The 19,333-nt window shown below is 32.7% G+C and overlaps 1 protein-coding gene across 6 annotated transcripts in view; it reads left to right on the top strand.

Moving 5' to 3' along the window:
* The window catches only part of NBEA (neurobeachin), a 796,125-nt gene that overhangs the window by 71,579 nt on the left and 705,213 nt on the right, over positions 1-19,333 (top strand). For all 6 annotated transcript variants that reach the window (XM_074216034.1, XM_074216037.1, XM_074216036.1 and 3 more), the window contains exon 2: positions 17,245-17,476. In XM_074216034.1, coding sequence (XP_074072135.1) covers positions 17,245-17,476 — 232 coding nt within the window. The remainder of the gene's footprint in view (positions 1-17,244; positions 17,477-19,333) is intronic.

Raw genomic sequence — 19,333 nt, 5'->3', positions numbered from 1 at the left:
ATTATATAGAAAGCAAGGGAGTTTCAGAAAACATCTGTTTCTGGTTCATTGACTACATTGAAGTTTTTGACTATGTGGATCACAACAAAATGTGCCAAGTTCTCAAAGAGGTGGGACTACCAGATCATCTTGTTTTTCTCCTAAGGAACCTTTATGTCAGCCAGGAAGTAACAATTAGAACTGAATGTGGAACAATTGATTGATTTAGGATTGGAGAAAAAGTACAAGGCTGGGCATTGACAACTTATTTATTTAATTAATTTGCAAAGTACATCATGGAAATTCTAGGCTGGATCAATTAAGTCAAAATTAAGGAGAAATATCAGCAATATCATGCTAATAATGCATGATAATACTTCTCTGATACAGAATAATACTATGATGGTAGAAAATGAAGAAGAATTTAGGAACCTATTGATGAAAGTGAAAGAAGATAGGGTAAAGCTAGCTTGAAGCTTAGCATAAAAAAAAACCTAAGATCTTAGCAACTGGTCCTAATACTTCCAGGCAAATAGAGGGAGAAGAAATGGAAGCAGTCTCTGGTTTTATATTCTTGGGCTGAAAGATCACTGCAGATGATAATTGCAACCATGAAATTAAAAGGTGTTTGTCTCTTGGTAGGAGAACTATAGCAAATCTGGACAGCATTCTAAGAAGCAGAGTTTTGACCTTTTTAGAAAAAGATCTGTATAGCAATGTATGGCTGTAAGAGTTGGATTATAAGGAAAGCTTGGTGCTGCAGAACCTATACTTTCTATTTGTGATGCTGAAGAAGATTTTTGAGTCCCTTGGACAGCAAGGAAATCAAATCAGTCAATATTTAAAGAAATTAATTCAAGTTATTTGCTGATGCTGAAGCTTAAATCCTTTGACCACAATGTAATAAGACAATATGTCTTAGAAAATATTATTGGCAAAGATTGAAGGCAAGAGGAAGAGGGAACAGCAGAGGATGAAATGGATAGATTGTATCTTGGAAACAATATCCACGAGGTTGGACACACTTTAGGAGACAGTGGAGGATAAAAGGGTCTGAAGTGCTGTAGTCCACAGGGTCACAAAGAGAGGGACATGCTGACCACCACAAAAATTCTGGTTCTTATGGTCAGAGTAATGTTTGGTGGTCTTGAGGTTTGGCTAGATATAAAGTATGTTTGAAGTAGTCACCATCCAGACCTGTACCAGGCAAGGTCTATGCCTGGACTCATTTCAGAACAAAATAAATTTTCTTATTTGGTAGATTTATGACTATTTTAGTTGTTTTGTTTTTAAAGAGGTGTTCTCCAGTTGATGAGTTCCTTTGGCGGCGGGGGGGGGGGGGGGGGGGGGGGGGGGCTGCATTTTTAATGATGAACTGAAGCTAATCATGCTTCATTCCCCTCCTGGCTGTGCTTCTGTCACTCCTTGAATTTTTTGTGATACTCATGTGATTCCTTCCTCCCCTGCATTTTCTTTTCTCCCTCCCTCCCTTTTCAGCTCCCTTTTTAAAGTCTTATCTTCCTTTATCTGAGTGTAAGCATGTGAAGACTGAAGTCTTTGAGTAGGATTTTGTTGTTTTATTTGTATTTATATACCCAGTATTAATATATTAGTATACCTAGTATTAACATACCTAGTAAGTGATAAATATGGTTTAGAGATATTTTAGTCTGACCTCTTAAACAACTAAGATTTTTTTTTATATGATATTCACTAAACTGCTTGTGGAACATTTTTAGTGATATTACTTTATTAGGGAGCTGATCCATTTATGAATGGGTTTTCATTGTAAAAGTTCTTCTAAAATATGTTTTCTAGTGGCCTCTACCCATTAGTTCTAGTTTTGCCTTCTGGACCAAGTAAAGTAAAATTAATTTTCTTTAGAATAAAGGTATAGCTATTTGTAGATGATGTTTGCTGTTTGTAAACCTTTCAGATTAAACACTTAGTCTGGTCCTGTCAGTGTATGTATAAACATGCTCTTCAATTTCCTATCATTCTGTTCTCTCTTTTCTGGATATAGTATAGATATTTCTATAAATGAGTATATTACTACTTTGCCTTGCTTGAGCTTCCCAATTATATAGGTAACTGAGAAGAGAGATGTGAAAACTAAGATACAGAGTCTTGACATCCCAACAAGGCTGTGCAATGGCTGAGTATAAACCCAAATGGATGTGCAGAAAATCAGCATACTCTGAAGCCAATTAAACTCAGCAGACTCTGAGCCACTTGGTGGTTTATTACCTTCTGGAGACATCCTTATCTTCAGAGACTTCCCTAACTGTTGACTATAAGGCTCTGGACACATCCTGTTATTTGATTTTTGGGGCCATCCTCTTAGTTTATTGTTCTCCATCCTTGAATTGTAGTCTATTTATTACCAAGAATGCCTTCTGATTTGTGAATCAAAAAAATCCACTGCTCTCACTCTTGGAATTCCTCACTTTCCTTCCCTTTGGGAATGGGACTCAATGACTCATTCCTTTCTAAGCCCACCCATACCCCTAAATTCTTTACCTTTGTTAATACATACATACATACATACATACATACATACATACATATATTTAAATATACCCATACACATGCCTGTCTGCCTACCTGCCTATCTATCTCTATTATTCATCCATCCATTCATCCATCCATCTGTCTCTCTGTCTGTGTATCTGTCTATCTATCTATCCTCTACATCCATTACTTGAGACACTGCTCAGCATAGTTTGGGAAGTTTCCATGCACAAGTTTTACATTTTTGTTTAATAAATCTCTTAATTTACAGAAATCAACTTTCTCTGGTTTTCTTCCCAACAGGGAAACTGGAGATTTTGATTTCAAAAACTGGGCTTTGTGTTCTCCAGATATAGTCTACCTTTGGTGAAAAAAGAGATCTAAATTTCCTAGACAGCACCTGCCTCAGTTTACAGTACTATCTTGTAGATTGTCAAAGTCTTTCTTAAAATAAGACTTTCAGAATTGAACATGTTGTCATAATTATGGTCCCATCAATATATTATTTTCCTTGAGATATTAATAGTTCTACTTTGTGTGGTGAATAGTCCGGGCCCAGCTATCCCAGAGTCAGTCTGGCTACATCTTCTCAGAGTTCTGTTGCTTTTCTGTTGCTGTCAACTTGAACTCCCCATTCTAGTGTGATTTCCCTCAATTGTTAGGTATCAGTGGCTAATTTCTCAGTTCCATTAATTAAAATAAATTAGCTTTTACAATTAAATCAATTAACTTTTACAAAGCAATAGTTACTCTGAAGGAGTAGCAAGTAATCATGTAGGAAGATTCTCCCTCATACACATGTGTGGGAAAGAAACATGGAGGGGGTCAACAAATGCTTAGTAAAACAGGGAGTAGGCTCCTAAAGAGAAATCAAGGCAGGAATCAAATCAAGAGAAGACAACACTTCCTATGCTTGTATATCGCTTGTATATTGGTAATAGCCAATTTTAACTGACCAGTTAACTGCTGAAGAATGACTCTAGATTTATATATATTTAAGTCATTTCCATATACATACATATTTATATATATGTATACATATACATATACATATACATATGTATGTATGTATGTATGTATGTATGGTATATATCATTAGGGGGTTTTTCTTGGCAAAGATACTTGAGTGGTTTGTGATTTCCTTTTCCAGCTCATTTTATAGATTAGAAAACTCAGGCAAACAAAGTTAAGTGACTTGTCTAGAGCTAATTGCACACACTTGCACACAGCTAATAATTATTTGAAGCAACTGTTCATTGAAAATGGGAGTTCATGTTTTGTAATTGTATGCCCCATTCATTGATTTGCTTTTCCTTTTCTCTTTTTGTTAATGAAGTGTTTAGAGATAGAAATTTCCTCCATGTTGTTTCTTCATCTGCATTTCCCATATTTTGGAACTTTGTCTTATCTTTCATGAAATTTTCTATTAATTTTACAGTTTGTTCACTTGTTCTTAAGAATTATATTAATATATTAAATATATGTATTATATATAAAATTTTAATCTCTACTTAGAAAAATGAGTTTTTATTGAGATCTTATTGAGAATGCCTTTGCTTTTTTGCAAGTTCAAAATACATTATTTCATTCCTTCATCGTTTCTGGTAGATGTAGGAATAATTTTATATATTCAGATTTCCTTTCTTTTACATTTAAAGACCTTTCTCCTAGTCACTAGAAGAATTTGTTGCTATCGAAATTGTTCCATTTAACCCCTGTGTGTGTCTTTGAATTTGTATCCTTGGATTTTTTTTCTTGAGGTAAAATCACTTTGTTTTCTGTGTTGTGAAGGCCTGGGCAATTTGCTTTCATTTTTTTCTTGCATTATGACATTAAAACTTTTTAATTTATGTTCTTGGAAGCCTATAAACTCTAAGCTGTCATACTATCTTAAGAAGTCAGTTTTTTTGCTAGTATGGAGAGTATTTGTTTTTAATGTTTTTTTGCTTTTCTTTGTCCAGATTGTCCTTCACTTTTATGTTTTTGCAATCCTATTCAATTCTATTTTTTTATATGCTGAGATGTGCTGCCATGAATTCAAGTTTTCTATCCTGCCAATTATTTCTTCTGTACAAATGTACATTTTGCTCTGATAAACTCTCTTTTATGCCATTCAGAACCATCCATGATCTCTTGGGATTTTAGTTGTCTTCTGCATTTTCTCTTTTAATATTTCTTTCTAGATGCCTGGGCTCTTTTAACTAATTTAGTTATTGATTTCATCATGCTTAGTGAAATCTCACAGAGCCATATACATTTACTTGCCTTGCCTCAGTTACCTGTTTTTCTTCCTCATTTAAGTGATTTAAAAAAAATTGCATTTGACTTTTATTTTGGGGAGATTGTGAGGATTTCAATAGATTGTGAGGATTAGGGAAAATGTCCAGTCCCTCATTTTGTTGATTATGTGACCAAGAATTCCTTCCAGTTACTGTTCAGGGAATAATAAATATATAGCAGATTTTTTAAAAATTAAATTAATTAGTTTTTCAAGTATATACAAAAATAGCTTTCAGCATTAATTTTTTTGTAAGAGTTGTAATTTCACATTTTCCTTTCTTCCATCCCTTCCACCTTTGACAGTGAGTAAATTTGATATATAGGTTATACATGTATAATAATACATAGAAAATTAAATACAGAACATGTAAAAGTAATTTTAGCATGGGAGGAAGGACATACCTCTGATATGAAGGGTTTCAGAGGGTATAATGTAAGGTTAAGTTAGAATGATAAAGAGAAATAGAAGGTATTTCTTACATTGAAAAATATTTTTTTTTCTTGTGTGCTATGGCTTAGTGTCATTCTTGTCTTTTGACTAGTGGTTTCATGAGAAGGATGGGATATGACAAAAGGTTATATGTCAAGTATTTGACTGTGTCTTTTGGTCATAGTAGTGTTAGATGGAAACCTAAAGCCTAAATGCTAATCCTTAGCCTCGGTTCTGGTGTGACAGACATATATTATATTGTTTAACTTACATACAGAGCCTTTCTAGTTTCAGAGGCCTTGTAAGAACTTGTCCTTTTTTCTGATAGCTCTAGAGAACACAAGTTCTATTTCTTCCCCATGATGAGGCTATTTGGGTCTCAGTCATCAAGCTTTCTAGTAGACTCCTTTTCTATTGCACTGTTTTGTTTGTTTTTTATTGATATAATAGTGCTTTTACTCTTGGCATCTTTTTTTTTTAGTGGTGTTTTGCAAGCCATATACTTTAAACTCTTTATTTAGTATAAAATATTGAAAATAAAACTTTTTAAAATCCATTTCTAATTTGGCAAAGTAACAGCTTATTTAAATAGTTTTGAGAGTTGTACTTTTTTTCAGTTGCACATACTTTCTTCTCATCTTTATTAACTGGTTCACATTTACTCAGTCTGGCTGCACACACATTTCCTTCATAGCAAATAGCTAGTAATTTTTTTGTCAGTAAGGGTACTAATGCTGTTTGATGCTTCTCATGCCCTGTGCTTTTTGATTCTTTTTTTTTTTTTTTTGGACAAAGTATTATTAATATATCATCATACTAGTATTAGAATTGAATATATGATTGTTTACACAGTGTTACCACTGAATTTAAGGTGGACTGAGGTACAAAGTTTTGACCATAATCAATTTATTGTCAAAGTTAAGACGTTAGTTTTTTTGTTTTTTGTTTGCAAGGCAAATGGGGTTAAGTGGCTTGCCCAAGGCCACTCAGCTAGGTAATTATTAAGTGTCTGAGATCGGATTTGAACCCAGGTACTTCTGACTTCAAGGCCGGTGCTTTATCCACTATGCCACCTAGCCTCCCCCTCTTTTTTTTTTTTGTTTTTTTTTATTTTATTTTTTTTCAAAGTTAAGACTTTAAATGAAAGGGACAGCTCTCTTTAACAGACAAAAAGAGAAGCTTCTGAAATTGAAAGCTGTGTCTTGGATGAGGAAAACAATATCATTGGTTACAAAGCTTTTAACATCACAGTTGTTAAGAACAGTGTTATTGTCTGGAAATTGTAAATGAGGGTCTTGCAAAGCTCCTTCTTACTGTGTTGCTAAGATAATGTGCATTGTGCTTTGGTCTTTTCTGGAGACCCCCTCTGCATCCTTCAGGGATCATAGATTTCCTTGAGAGAAGAATAGAATAGTGATTCTCAGGAAAACTGAACTTCTAAACTTAACTTAGAGAAAGTAAGTGTTGGACTACAAAATAAACTGACAGAAATAAACATAATTTTAATATAATACTTAACAAACCCAAGATGCCAAACTAGAAAGGGAAATACAGTTCCAAAATATTTTAAAAATACACAAAATATTTGTGTAAACTCAGTTACAAAGTGCTTCTTAAAAATGTTAAGAAAAATTTAAATAGTTTTAGTAATATTTGGTGCTCATAGTCTGGGTTGTGCCAATAAAAATGGTTATGCTTCAATTTTTTATTTTTTGCAAGGCAGTAGGGTTAAGTGGCTTGCCCAAGACCACACAGCTAGGTAATTATTAAGTGTCTGAGGCCTCATTTGAACTCAGGTACTCCTGACTCCAGGACTGGTGCTCTATCTACTGCGCCATCTAGCCGCCCCTTATACTTAAAAATTTAATGCTATGTCAACCAAACTTTGTGATCCTGTACAGCACTTGATAGAATAATATTTAAATTCATTTATTAATACAAAATTATTACATACATTATTATATAATACAAAATTATATACATATAAAATTATTAATACAAAATTATTAAAATATCAAGAGAAATAAGGTAGAGAGAAGGGGAACAGTAGTACTTTAATCTTCACACTACAAAGCAACAATTTTCAAAATCATTTAGTTTTGGTTAAAAAATAGAGAGGAAGACCAATGGTATATATAGACTGGATAAGGGAGATGATGAAACAATGGAACTCAAGTTAAGTAGAAAAGGATTCCTTATTTGATTAAAAAAAAAGAAAAACTACTGGGGAAACTGGAAAAGGATCTTATGGAAATTAAGCTTAGACTAACACTTTATGCTGTTTTCTACAATGTATTCTAGATGCATATGTGACCTTAATGTTGAATAATATAAAAAAAATTAGAAGGAGCAAATTATATACTTTTCACAGCTATGGACTGGAAATGTATTCTTAACCAAAATAAGGGATAGAGACAATTATAAAAGATAAAATGAACAAATTTTATTACAAGGCACTGAAAAGCTTCTATACAAACATAATTAATGTACCTAGGATCAAAAAGAGAAATGGTTGAATGAGGGAAAAAATCTTGCATCAAGTTTCTCTAATTAGGCTTTGGTAGCCAAGTTTTACAAATTATCTATACCTTGCAGATTATTCACATTGGTATTTGTTCTTGGAAATTGTTCATTATGATAAATATTTTGGGAAGAACTGTAGAATAATGCAAATAAAGTGACTAAAAATTTCATTGCTTAGACTTATACCCCAAAGAGGCCCTTCATAAAAAGAAAGTCTCCTCATACACGAAAATATTCATTACAGAAACTTTTGTGATAACAAAGAATTGTAAACAAAGTTGATGTCCATTGCCTGGAAAAGAGCCCAATGAAATGCAGTGTGTGAATATAATGGAATAATACTCAACTGTAAAAAAGTATGGATATGATAGATATAGAGACATATAGAAAGATTTATATGAATTTTTATATATTTTTTCTTTTAATATTTTATTTATTTGTTTTTTCCAAGTACATGCAATGATAGTTTTTAATCAATTATTTTTTTTGCAGGGTTTTTGAATTTTACATTTTTCTCCCTTCCTCTTCCTCCAGACAGAAAGCAATCTGATGTAGGCTCTACATTTATAACCATGCTAAGCATAGATCCATATTGATCATGTGAGTAAAGAATTAGATCCATATGGAAGAAAAAAGAATTAGAAAAAATGACAATATATAAGATAACTTTTAAAAATTGAAGGTAATAAGCTTTGGTCTTTAAACTGCACAGTTCATTCTCTGGATATGGATAGTATTTTCCATCATAAATCTTTTAAAGTTGTCTTTGATTATTGTATTGCTGAAATGAACAAGTTCATCATGGTTGATCATCATCCCATGTTGTTAGTATGTAAAATGTTCTTTAGGTTCTGCTCATTTTACACAGCATCAATTCAGACAAGTCTTTCCAGGCTTTTCTGAAATTCCTTCCCTCATGGTTTCTTATAGAACAATAGTGTTCCATCACATACATATATCACAATTTCCTTGATAATAGTCTGGTTGTAGTCTATGAGATTAGATTAATCTCCCAAAAATCACCAATGTTTGCCTCAGTATCAAATACAATTGCCTTTTTTGGGTGGAATGGGGTTGGGATACTCATCCTCTTTTCCCTTTTTGTGACTTGATTTGATTGACCTATTTATCCTATTGAATAGTCTGTCTTTGCATTTTAGACTTAGCAATTTTCTTATTCTCCCCAGTCATCTCTGCTTACACTTCTTTTTCTTTTTCTTTTTCTTTTTCTTTTTCTTTTTCACTGACTTCTCTTTTTTGATCCTTCAGTCTTGTTTGGGTCTAAAGATTCTATATTTGGTTTAATGTTTTTTGTTTTTTTGTTTTTTATATTTTCTCCTTTGCAATCTTATCTATTCCTTTGTTTTCAGCTATCATTGCTGTATGATTAACTCTCATATGATATTTGTAGGCTTAGCATTTATTCTGAGTTTCATACATATATCTTTCATTTCATATAAATGTTAGATATTGGTTTTGCTGTTGTTATACTAGTATTCACTTTATCATCATAGGATTCTTTGATTTTTCTCTGCATTTTTTATATATATATAAAACCAATTCTTAAGAAATTTCTAGTTTTATTTTAGCAACATGTTTGATTATTTCTTGACTTTTTTTTCTATTGTGTGTAATACAGGTCTTCAATACACCAAATTTGTCTAACGCAGTAGTTTGTTCACACCATTTATATTTATTCTATTTCTCCTAGCAATTTATTCATTTTACTGCAGAATAATTATCTTTATACATGTAGTCATTTTGTATTTTTACAAAAAAAATCTAAAGTGGTTCCCTCTCTTATATGATATGGAGTTCACATTCCTTTGGAAGATTTTAAGTAGATGTTGCCACTTTATTTCTGTAGTTTTATCTCATATTTTAACCACTAAATCAAATCAACTCAACCCCCCCCAACTTAATTCCTATTCCCATGAAGATGGATCTTCTTGGATTTATAATTTATAATTTCCTTTCAAATTTTACATAACATTTTCCCCCTTCATTCTTGAATGTGCTCATGTAATAGTATATATTATAATTGTATGTTTGTGTCTTAGTAGATTAGGTGTTTGTAAATAATTTTGTATATAAATTACAGTTATCATCATTCTGTTATTAGGCTTGCCCAGAGTAAGGGCAATGATTAGGTCTTAGCTAGATTTCTTTCTCTGACAGCACAGTAATACGTAGGTAGACACTTGATAAATACCTATTGAATTTTGATTTTATTAATAAGGAACATATAAAGCAAGTGCAAATTAGTATAGTGCAAATGATGTTTGTCCTTCATTCTTGAAGAGCACCATGACTAAAAAGAAAGTGATGTCATGACAGGCAGGTGAATTGGATTTGAGTTAAGGAGGTGCTGTGCTAAGTCACCAGACTCACTTTCTCCTCCAGTCACTCTGTCCAGATTTCTGAAGAGAGATCATGGTTGCTAGCTGCACATAGATGACAATTAAAGTGATTGTACCGATGAGTCTCCTAGAAAGAGAGAATACAGAAAGAATAGAAGATCTAGCAGAAAGAGATAGCGTTAAAAGAGATAAGGAAGGAAACTATATCCTCCCATAGACAATAAAGTGATTTCAGTACTGCACACACACACACACACACACACACACACACACACACACACACACACACACACACACACACACACACAGAGTGGAATAGCATCCAAATTCTTAGAGGAGAAGCTGAAAGAACTACAGGAAGACACAGACAGCAAAACTACTAGTGGGAGACCTCAACTTCCCATTCTCAGATTTAGATAAATCAAATCATAAAATAAACAATAAAAGTTAAGGAGGTAAATAGATTGTTAGAAAACCTAGGTAAGATAGATTTATGGAAGAAATTGAATGGGGATAGAAAGGAATTATACCTTTTTTTTTTCTGTAGTGCATGGCACTTACACAAAAATTGACCATGTACTAGGGCTTAAAATCTAATAATCAGTTACAGAAAGGCAGAAATAGTGAACACATCTTTCTCAGATCATATGCAATTTTGGACCAGGGAGATACAGACCCAGAACTAATTGGAAACTGAATAACCTCATTTTAAAGAATGAGTGGATTAAGCAACAAATTATAGAAAGAATTATTTTATCCTAGATAATGACAATAATGAAACAACATACTAAAACCTATGGAATTCACTCAAAGCAGCTGTCAGGGGATATATTATATCTTTACATGCCTATCTGACTAAATCAGAGAAAGAGGAAATCAATGAACTAATATATGCAACTAAAAAAATTAGGGAAAGAACAAATTAAAACCCCCAATTAAATACCAAATTAAAAATTCTAAACATTAAAGGAGAAATTAATAAAATCTAAAGCAAAAAAACTATTGAATTAATAAATAAAACCAAGATTTGGTTTTATGAAAAAGCCAATAAAATTGATAAACCTCTGGTCAATTTTATAAAAAAAAGGAAGAAAACCAAATTACTAGTAACATAAATGAAAAAGTGAACTCACCACCAATGAGGAGGAAATTAAAGTAATAATTCAGAATTATTTTGCCCAACTCTATGCCAATAAATTTGACAATCTAAGTGAAATGGACAAATATTTACAAAAATATAAGTTGCCCAGGTTAAATGAAGAGATTAAATACCTAAACAACCCTATCTCAGAAAAAGAAATTGAACAAGCCATTATTGAACTCCCTAAGAAAAAGTCTCCATGGACAGATGGATTCACAGTGAATTCTACCAAACATTTAAGGAACAATTGGTTCTACTGCTATATAAACTCTTTGGAAAAATAGGTAAAGACAGAACTCTGTCTAACTCTTTCTATGACACCAATATGGTGCTGATACCTAAACCAGGAAGAGTCAAAACAGAAAAAAAAGGAAATCATAAACCTATCTCCCTAATGAATAGAGATTTAAAAATCTTAAATAAAATCTTAGCAAAATGATTACAACAAGTTATCACTAGGTTAATACATTATGACCAAGTAGAATTTATCCCAGGAATTCAGGGGTTGGTTCAATATTAGGGAAACTGTTCAGAAATTATATGATTAAATCAATGGATGCTGAAAAAACTTTTGGCAATACAGCATCCATTCCTATTAAAAACACGAGAGTGTAGGAATAAATGAACTGTTAGAATAATAAGCAGTATCTATCTGAAATAATCAACAAGCATTATATTCAATGGGGAGAGGTTAGTGGCATTCCCAATAAGATCAGGGGTGAAACAAGGATGCCCATTATCACCACTACTATTCAATATTGTATTAGAAACGTTAGCTTCAGCAATAAGAGAGAAGAAACAGAAATTGAAGAAATTAGAATTGGGAAGGAAGAAACAAAACTCACTCTTTGCAGATGATATGATGGTCTACCTAGAGAATCCCAAGAAATCATCCAAAACTACTAGAAACAGTTAGCAACTTTAGCAAAGTTGCAGGATATAAAATAAACCCTCATAAATCCTCAACTTTTCTATATATGACTAGCAAGATACAGCAGGAAGAGCTAGAAAGAGAAATCCCATTCAAAGTAACCTCAGACAGTGTAAAATATTTGGGAGTCTGTTTGCCAAGACAAACTCAGAATCTTTTTGAAAACAATTATAAAACAGTTCTCACACAAATTAAATCAGATTTAAATAACTGGGCAACCATCAACTGCTCATGGACAGGTAGAGCTAATATAATAAAAATGACAATTCTACCAAAACTAAACTACTTATTAGTGCCCTACCAATCAAAATAACAAAAAAATTGTTTTAATGTGTTAGAAAAAGTTATAAGTAAATTCATATCGAGAATTTCCAGAGATTCAATGAAAAAGTACAAAAGAAGGTGGCTTAGCCCTACCTGATCTAAAATTACATTATAAAGCATGAGTCATCAAAACTGTCTGGTGTTGGCTAAGAAACAGAGTGGTAGACCAGTGGAATAGACTAGGTGCAGTAACAGAAAACAATTATAATAATCTTCTGTTTGATTAAACCCCAAGAGTCCAACTATTGTGATAAAACTCTCTCTTCGATAAAAACTGCAGGGAAAATTGGAAGTTAGTATGGAAGAAACTTAGATTAGACCAACACCTCACACCCTATACCAAGATAAGATCAAAATTGATACAGGATGTAGACATAAAAAAATAATATTATGAGCAAACTAGAAGATCCAGAAGTAATTTTCCTGTTTTATGGAAAGGGAAGCAGTTTATGACTAAAGAAGAGATGGAGGACATCACTGAAAACAAACTACATGATTTTGATTACATTAAATTAAAAAGCTTTCACACAGACAAAACCCTATAACCAACATCAAAAGAAATGTAAACTGGGAAACCATTTTTACAGCTAATGTTTCTGACAAAGGACTCATTTCTAAAATATACAGAGAACTGAGTCATATTTTTAAAACAAAAAGCCATTCCCCAATTGACAAATGGTCAAAGGATATGCAAAGGCAATTTACAGATGAGATCAAAGCAATACTTAGCCATATGAAAAATTGCTCTAAATCATTACTTATCAGAGAAATGCAAATTAAAGCTTCTCTGAGGTACCACCTCACACCTCTCAGCCTGTCCAATGTGACCGGAAAGGGCAATGATCAATATTGAAAGGGTTATGGGAAATCTGGGACACTAATACATTGTTGGTAGAGCTGTGAACTCATCCAACCTTTCTGGAGGGCAATTTGGAACTATGCCCAAAGGGCATCAAAAATGTGCACCCACTACTGGGTCTGGTCTGTACCCTGAAGAGATGATGAAAAAGAGTAAAAACATCACTTGTATAAAAATATTCATAGCATCCCTGTTTGTGATGGTAAAGAATTGGAAATCAAGTAAATGTCCTTCAGTTCAAACTGTGGTATATGTATGTCATGGCACACTATTGTTCAATTAGAAACCAGGAGTGTTAGGAATTCAAGGAAGCCTGGAGGGATTTGCATGAACTGATGCTGAATGAGATGAGCAGAACCAGAAAACCTTTGTATACTCTAACAGCACCATGGGGGTGATGATCAACCTTGATGGACTTGTTCATTCCATCACTTCAACAATCAGGGACAATTTGGGACTGTATGCAATTGAGAATACCATCTGTATCCAGAGAAAGAATTGTGGAGTTTGAACCAAGACCAAGGACTTTTGCCTTTAATTTAGAAAAAAAAAGCTAGTATCCTCTTTTCCTGATCTTGCTATCTCTTATACTTTATGTTTCTTCCTTAAGGATATGATTTCTCTCTTATCACATTCAATTTGGATCAATGTATACTATGGAAACAATGTAAAGTCTAGCAAATTGCCTTCTGTGGGGGGTGGGGGGAGGGAAGTAAGATTACGGGAAAAAATTTGTAAAACTCAAAATAAAATCTTTATAATTAAAAAAAAAAGAATAGAGTATCTAGTTCAGGGACTTTGGAAACATCTATAAGGATGATTTAGTAAAAGGAAAATGATGAAGAGGTAAACAGAGAAGCCAGGGAAACATAGTTTGTTGTATACTGTAGTGAATTAAATATTTTTAGTATAAGCAATCCCTCATTTATAAGCACATATATGTTCTGATTTATCCATTTCACTTGCTTAACCATTATTTTCCCATAATCTAATAACCATGTTATAAATGACAGTCCAATACCAACATCTCTCTCACACACACACACACACACACACACACACGAATAAAACCCATTCAAACCCACCCCAATTAATTCATCATGCTTCTGGACTTTTAGTACAGAAATATTAACTTTAATTTTGAGTCCTAGGACTTCTGAAATTGGAGGAAGAAATCATTTCCTGCCTTGAGTTAATTTTTCAGAAAATTGTTTTTCAAATATATATGTATTTTTCAGAAAATAATTTTTCATACAAATGTAAGATGTAAATGAAAAACTTGTGATGTCAACTAGCTTTTATTAAGCACATGATCTAGGCTCTGAGATTACAAATTTAAGCAGAAGAGGGATAATTCCTGCTCTCAAGATTACATTCTAATGGAATATGATAACATATTTAAAAAGAACTAAAACATTGAGGAAGTGGTGATATTTTGATAGGTTAGAGAAAAATCTGAAAAAGTAAAGCAATACAATCTGGCAAGAAATGAAGACAATTGAGGGAGGGCTGACTTGGGTGTACTTAAAATAGAGGTTCTGAGAGGAACATCCCATCAGAGGGAGAGGTCAAAAGAATTAAAGATGGGAATTCTAGGCCTGGTGTGATTGTCCTGGATGGACAAGTTTGTGGGACATAGTGGAAAAAGTTCTGGTGAGGCAAGGCTAGTGATGTCAAATTTGGATAGAAAGCATTCCTTGCTATATTGTCTCTTTTTTTTTTTTAGGGTTTTTTTTTGGCAAGGCAATGGGTTTAAGTGGCTTGCCCCAGGGCCAGTTCTCTATCCACTGCGCCACCTAGCTGCCCCTGATATTGATTTTTTTAAAGAAAAAGATATAACTCAGTCTTACGCATAACAGACATTATATATAAATCCTTATTCTCTTCCTTTCTTTAACTCCCAAAACTAAATAGGCTAGTACTCAACTAAGAGACTATCACAGTCCTTGTTATCAGACAGTTCTCCATAAGATAATAGAATTTTTAACTATAATATTTCCTTAGAGTTGTCATCTAAGACTAAGAAGGACTGTGATTGTATTAATAGGGGGCACATGCACACTGATCACAGATCATTGAACTAATCCCTTTCTAAATTTTTAATGGAGTTCAAAAGAGGAATAAAAAATACAATTCATTGAATAGGAGCTCTTTTTTTTTGTAGAGAATATTGCATTTTAATTTAGCATAGTATTTTAGTACTTTAATAGATGAGATTAAATAACTTGTTCAAGTACTTCATTAGTATTTGATTAAATGCCTTTTCTCTGTAAATAAGTGTACCTATTTGCCTGCCAATGTTTTTTCCCATAATGTTTCTCAATTGTGGATAATCTTGGCATATACAGTATCTATTCACAGGATTATTGATTTTCTCAAAGTTACATATGTAGTAAGTATCTGATTTGTTATTTGTACCTAGGTTTTCTTACTAGATAAGTTTTTCCCCAGTTACCATGCTATTCTTTGGGACAGCTAGGTAGTTGCAGTGGATAGAGGGCTATGCCTGGAGTCAGGTAGACTCCGATAAATCTGTCTTCCAACTTTTGACTAGCTCTGTAACCCTGGACTAATTACTTAACCCTATTTGCCTCAGTCTTCTTATCTGCAAAATGAACTGGAGAAAAAAGTGGCAAACCTCTCTAGTACTGACTTCAGACAAGACTGAAAAGCCTGAACAAGATACTATTCTTTAACTTTGACCTTTATTTGTTAAATTATGTTAAACCCCTCATGATATTTGATTTCCATTAAGTTTATAATTGTAACTTTTCAGTTGAAATAATTGTATTGCATTTTTTAATAGAAGAAAATTATTAGACCAAAAAGGTTGAGCATATTTTAAAATGATGACAGGAAAAACTAAATCAGTGCTAAAGACTTTGAAATAATATTTATAAAACAATGGAATACTTTTTTCTGTGAGAACAGATATTACTTATATGAAATATTGGACTCATTAAAAACATTGAAGAGCACTGACCCTGGAGTCAGGAGGATCTGAGTTCAAATCCAGTGTCAGGTACTTAATAATAATTACCTAGTTGTGTGACCTTGGGCAAGTCACTTCCCCCCCCCCCCCCCAAAAAAAACACCTTAAAGAAGAGCTGCTATCAGACATTTGCAGTTTGAGCAAAATTAAATTCTATGCAATTTCTAAACCAGATAAAGTAGTGAAATGTAACATTGTAGTAAATCATGTTTAAATTTTTTAAAGTAGTCATAAGTTATAGAAAGATTTCAGATTCCTCACATTTTCTGTTTAATTCTTAATTCATTTGTACCTATGGCTATGAAATGTCCCATTTGTTTCATTTTTACTACAATGGGAAAAAAAGTAGAAAATGGAAATTTGAGAATAGTCATATTTCTGGAGACATTGCATTATCCACTTAAAATTTTTATAATTTATTTTCTACTAAATTTTAACAATTTCATGATTGTGATAATAAACTGATTTATATGAACTTTAAAAATCATGTGTTTTTTGGGATGCAGGGAAGTCATTTTATCTTGATGAAATATTGATATGTATCTGTTAACTAATTCTTAGTTATTCCCTTCGGGAAGGGAACTTAGTTATTCCCTTTGGGAAGTTCATGTGCCTTTCAGCAATCATGGAAGGCACTTGTTATTTGTGTATGAACTAATGAACCAACTGCATTTTTATTAGTTTCTTATAATAAGATATTACAGTGTGTGGTGCAGTAGAATGGGTTCAGAATTTAAAGGACAGAGGTCCAAATTATGTCTCTGTCACAATTTTGCATCTGTAAAATGAGTGGGTTGGACCAGATGACCTCTAAGATTCTTTCAAGCTCTCATTCTATTTCTGTGATCTATGATATTTTTGGCAGTAGTATCAGATTTTACTGAGTAATAAATAGTTTTTATTTTTCTTTTCAGCTTGTTGGTGGGGAATTCGATTTGGAGATGAACTTTATAATCCAGGATGCTGAGAGTATAACATGTATGTCAGAGCTTTTGGAGCATTGTGATGTAACATGTCAAGCAGAAATTTGGAGCATGTTTACTGCCATTCTACGAAAAAGTGTCCGTAATTTGCAGACCAGCACAGAAGTTGGCTTAATTGAGCAAGTATTGCTGAAAATGAGTACTGTAGATGACATGATTGCAGGTATGAGTTACATGAGAAATACATAATTTTAATGTTCATAAGTATTCAAACACATTAAGTTTGCTTCTTGAAATTATGCAGATTAATCTGAAATATATGGAATAATGTTTACATTCTATTTTCAAAAAGAAACCATCAAATCAAAACCATCCTCTTTATTAGACTTTGAATAATTTTGTGGAACTAAGTGAATTGTTACTTAGTTAATAACAAATAATATTTTGCTATTGTTTTACTTTTTATCAGTATTATAATGTTCCACTCCACCAATCTATTTCTCAATATTCAATATACAATACTAGTAAATCAAGAGAAAGTCCATCACTCTGCCTTTCAGTTGTATGTTGCAAATCCCATAACACCTTTTCCATATCCATAAAATGAGAATTTTTATGTGTGTGTGTATATATATAAATCTATATATAGATAGCTACACACATATATAATATATATTATATATACACATACATAAATATTTTTATTTATATCCTAGGGTTATGAAGATCAAATGAAAAAATGCAGTTGAAGTAATTGGTAAACTGTAACGTGCAAGCTGTATCAGTATTATCTATTTTTGTTCTGATCAGTCAGAAAATGAAAATTTTTTTGTAATAAATTTACTATTTGTAATGTGTTTAATAGAATCAAATCTTATAACTTACAATTGTTTTAAAATAATAAATATTTATGACTTCTCCTAGAAAATTTTTAGTATAAACTATTGACATTTAAAAATATTAGTTGAACCCCTTTGGGCATCACTGACTTATTCAAACTAGGAACAAAGGAAATACTTCCAGGTTGGAGACACTAGCAGCTCTGGGGCGAAGAGAAATCACAGGTTGTGTCTGATCTGCTTTGAAGGGAGCTGGAGAGGTTTTAAGAGAGAGAGAGAGTTAGGAAATAGAGGGCTTATAGGCCTAGGGGAACAGCCTGTGGGAACCCATAGACACTATTGTAATATATTTTATGAGGAGATTATAATCTATTTTTGGACATCATAATATTTTATAGGAAAAAATAAGATGCTGAGTTGTTTTAATCAAAAAGTTCATTCTACTCAAAATGTTTATCTTATTAATAGTAAACTGACTTCTAAATACAAATACTTTTATTTAGGATGATTAAAAATAACTTTTTTATACTCATCATCGATTGATGAAACTAAAGGAATGACTGTTAAATCAAATAAAAACAATAATTTGATCAAAGGAAGATATGACAATTTTTTCTCAAGATGTTCTAGTGGTTATCATAAAAGAGTTCTTATGTAAATTGGCAATGTTGCAGGCTTTACATATTATTATTTGATCTTTGCAAACAAAATTTTAGTTTTGAAACATTTTTTCCTCTTCATTTTTGAAGAAGACCATGGCATTAGGGAGGTGATTTTTAAGAGCACATGAATTAGATTGAGTAAGAGGATGCTGTAAGTCACCAGCTTCACTTCCTCCTCCAGAGCCATCTGGGTCCAGTGATCAGATATGAATCAGGATGACTGGAGATGGATCTGGATGTGAGGCAATCAGGGTTAAGTGACTTGCCCAAGGTCACAAATGTGTGAAGTCATATTTGAACTCCTGTCCTCCTTACTCCAAGGCCAATGCTCTGTCCATTGTGCCACCAAGCTGTACAGTTTTGAAACATAATTTCTTTTCAAAGGAGCATTCTTTTTAAAATAGACATTGAGATAAAATAGTGGGTTTTTTTAAGGTCACTGCTACTTAATTAATGTTTTAAGAGATCTCTTTTTTAAGGTTAAATTGATAGCAGTACAAAAGGTCCATATTGTTATATTTAAATATTATATCATAAACTTGTACCCTCCTCATTTTCCTCCTCTGTTCTGCCCCCCCC

This window comes from Macrotis lagotis, chromosome 1 (genome assembly GCF_037893015.1).
Source record: "Macrotis lagotis isolate mMagLag1 chromosome 1, bilby.v1.9.chrom.fasta, whole genome shotgun sequence".
NCBI classification, from domain to species: domain Eukaryota; kingdom Metazoa; phylum Chordata; class Mammalia; order Peramelemorphia; family Peramelidae; genus Macrotis; species Macrotis lagotis.
The sequence above is the reverse complement of the archived record's forward strand: the minus strand, read 5'-3'. Positions and strand labels throughout refer to the sequence as shown.